The 2,857-nt window shown below is 73.0% G+C and overlaps 2 protein-coding genes across 2 annotated transcripts in view; one reads left to right on the top strand and one right to left on the bottom strand.

Moving 5' to 3' along the window:
- CHLNCDRAFT_139012 (hypothetical protein) overlaps positions 1 to 930 on the bottom strand; it is a gene marked incomplete at both ends in the record, with an annotated part of 5,419 nt that extends 4,489 nt beyond the window's left edge. Inside the window, 3 exons of the mRNA XM_005844241.1 lie at positions 88 to 274; positions 590 to 756; positions 898 to 930. Of these exons, the coding sequence (XP_005844303.1) occupies positions 88 to 274; positions 590 to 756; positions 898 to 930 (387 nt within the window). The remainder of the gene's footprint in view (positions 1 to 87; positions 275 to 589; positions 757 to 897) is intronic.
- Positions 931 to 1,790: 860 nt separating this feature from the next.
- On the top strand, positions 1,791 to 2,594 carry CHLNCDRAFT_54504 (hypothetical protein; the record flags this gene model as incomplete). The annotated part of the gene is made up of 2 exons (XM_005844317.1): positions 1,791 to 1,936; positions 2,200 to 2,594. Coding segments are annotated over 2 exons (541 nt in total), but the record flags the coding sequence as incomplete, so codon positions are not given.
- Positions 2,595 to 2,857: the final 263 nt, after the last annotated feature.

The following is a 2,857-nucleotide window of genomic DNA, read 5'->3' as shown; positions in this document are numbered from 1 at the left end:
GGCCCCCCCCCCCCCCCCCCCCAACATGGCGCCCCCATCCAGCCCCGCCCCTGGCGCCCCTCCACCCCAGCCCCCTCCGCACGACACGAACGCCGCCGCAAGGCCGCACAGCGCCCGCGCCCTGCTCTGCGCCGCCGCCGGACCTGCGCCGCCGCCCGAGGCCTTGCACGCGGCGCAGTACCGGGGGAGGCAAGGGTTGAACCCTTCCTTGCCCTTCTTCTTGAGAGAGTCGGGCAGCTCTGCGAAGCACGCGTGGCACACGCTCCCCGCGGCCCTGCGCAGGCAGAGGCGGGCGGGCAGGGCAGGGGCGGGTTGGGAGGGCGGCCGGTGGGCAGGCAGGCGGGCAGGCGGGGCAGCAGAGGGTTGGGTGGGCGGCAGGCAGGCCGGTGGCCACGACGCTGCCGCTCCCGGCCGCAAGCGCGCCGCAGGCGCCGCCGCCTGCGCTGCCTTCTGCCCGCCGCGGCGCTGGCTGCCAGCGCCGCGGCGGCCCCCGGGCCGGCCGCTGCGTGCGTGGCGCGCCGCCGACCGGCACACCCCTCGCTGCCGCTCCTTTGTGGGAAGGCCCTGCTCCCACCAAGCCCCCTCTCACTTGCTGCGTGGGATGGCGACCAAGGGCTTCTCCGTGAGGATGAGGGTGCCAGCTGGCAGGTCGCGGTCGGCCACGGCGTGGCGGCCCAGCTTGGCCGAGAAGGCGAGGCGCCAGGGCAGCTGACCCTCCGCCGCCGCCAGCGTCGGCAGCGGCGCAAACCGCTTGCCCTGCAGGCGGCGGGCCGGGGGCGAGCGGGACGGTCGGCTGGGGCGGCGGCCGGCGCCCTGGAGTGCAGGCTGGGCTCATGGCAGCGGCCGGGGGGCCTATCGTTCGCGGGGATGCCGATAAGGTGTCTCTTGCATGCCCACCTTCTTCTTGCCCTGGGGCGATGACTGAGCCATTAAGACTTGTGTGCGAGCACTAGAACGCTCTGCAAGTGGGCAGAGGCGGCAAACCGGCGACCTGAGCCATGCACCTGAAAACCGGCTGGTTTGCAGCCCGCCGATAGCTACAAAGAGCTGTGTTGGGCACGGCTGGGTCTTTTGGCGCTCACCCCGACCCCAATGCACGTCTCCCGTGAAAGTCCTGGCGGAGCTCGCTGCGATGGCACCTTGGAGGGCTGTGCAAGCTGTCTTAGCAGCTCGTGCGGCTTGTTGGCGGGTCGAGTGTGACAGGGCTTCTCCGTAAAAGTACTGGGCGAGATTGAGTACTGCCAGTCAGCCGGTCCCGAGCGGCGAATGCGCTCGATCGCCGGTGTGCAGGCCCCGTGCATGATCACCGACAGCAGGATCGCAGGCGTGAGCCGCCGGAAGCTGTTCTTGTGACTTGGTGGTTTTCAGGACAGAGGCTGTCACAGCGAGCTCTGCTGCGGCTATTTCACACCATCACCACGCGCGCTGCTGTCCCGGTGGCCGCTGAGCCGGCTGGCCAGGCACCTTGCGGCCGAGCAGCACTTGAGCAGCTGGAGAGCGGCCAGGCGGCACCAGCTGGACAGGGGCAGTAGAGCGCCAGCTGCAGGCAGCCCCGGGAGCAGCGCGCCGCTGCTGTCGAGCTGTTGCGCCGGCCGGCGCCGCCGCTGCCCGCCGCCTCGCCCGGCCGCGCCGCGCCGCCGCGGCGCCTGCCCGGCCGCCCACCCCGCCGCGCCCGAGCCGCCACCGTGACGCCCTCCTGCCAAGCGCTGGCGGCGCCGGGGACCCAGGGCCTCAAGGTGAGCCGCCGCAGGTATATAGCACCCACCTAGCAGCACCCACCTAGCCAAACCATGCACCCGCCGCCGCGCTGCGACCGCTCCACCGCCTGCCACCCTGAACCGCAGGTGGTGTTTGTGGCCACCGAATGCGGGCCCTGGTGCAAGGTGGGCGGTCTGGCAGACGTGCTGGCCGCGCTGCCGCCCGCGCTGGCAGCCAGGTGAGCGGGGAGGTTTGGAGGAGGCCCCCCCGCGCTGCGCCGCGCTGCACTGTGCTGTGCCACGCTGTGCTGCCCTGCGTTGTGCCGTGCGGCGCTGTGCTGATGCGGCGCTATTGTTGTCGTCGTCGGTGCCGGCAGCAGCGCCCGGCGCGGGGGGGGGGGGCTCCCCTGCCCCTGGCTGGGCCGCCGCGCCGGCCCGCGCCGCGCTGCTGCCAGCGATCATCCTGTATTTTTATTTTCTTCCTGCATTGTTTCCTGTGCAGGGGGCACGAGGTGCTGACCGTGGTGCCGCGCTATGCGCCCTACACGGGGGTCGAGCCGACCGGGGTCAGCGTGCCCCTGGAGCTGCCGCCGCTCCCCGTGAGGAAAGCGCGCCCGGCGGCGGCGGCGGCAGCGTCAGGCGCGTCAGGCGCCGAGCAGGCAGGGAGCGGCGACGGGGATGAGGAGATGGCGGATGCGGCGGCAGAGGCTGGCGGGGAGGCGGCCGCCGCTCAGGACCCAGCAGCAGCGGCGGCGGCGGCCGAGGAGGGACCCGGCTGCGGCAGCGGCGGCGGCGGTACAGGCGGCGACGCGCTTCCCGCCCACGCCGACCTGTGGCAGTGCCTGCAGGGCGGCGTGCGGCGTCTGTTTGTGGACCACCCGCTCTTCACAAGTGCTGGTGCGGGCGGCGTCGGGGGCGGGGAGTTGTGGGGGTGCCGGAGTGCCTACAGCCCTGTTGCTGCCTGCGTGCCGTGCTCCCGGCACGCAGCAGCAGGCGACGGCGGCCCTGCCTTGCTTGCCCACTGTCCTGCCTTGCTTGCCGGCCCCCTCCTCCCTCCCACCCCACCATCGCCCCACCTTGCCACCACCACACCACCGCCGCCCACCCTGCCCCAATCATCACCTTAACACCGAGCCACCACGCCACCCCCCACCCCACCT

The sequence above is a fragment of the Chlorella variabilis genome (genome assembly GCF_000147415.1).
Source record: "Chlorella variabilis unplaced genomic scaffold CHLNCscaffold_23, whole genome shotgun sequence".
NCBI classification, from domain to species: Eukaryota; Viridiplantae; Chlorophyta; class Trebouxiophyceae; order Chlorellales; family Chlorellaceae; genus Chlorella; species Chlorella variabilis.
The sequence above is the reverse complement of the archived record's forward strand: the minus strand, read 5'-3'. Positions and strand labels throughout refer to the sequence as shown.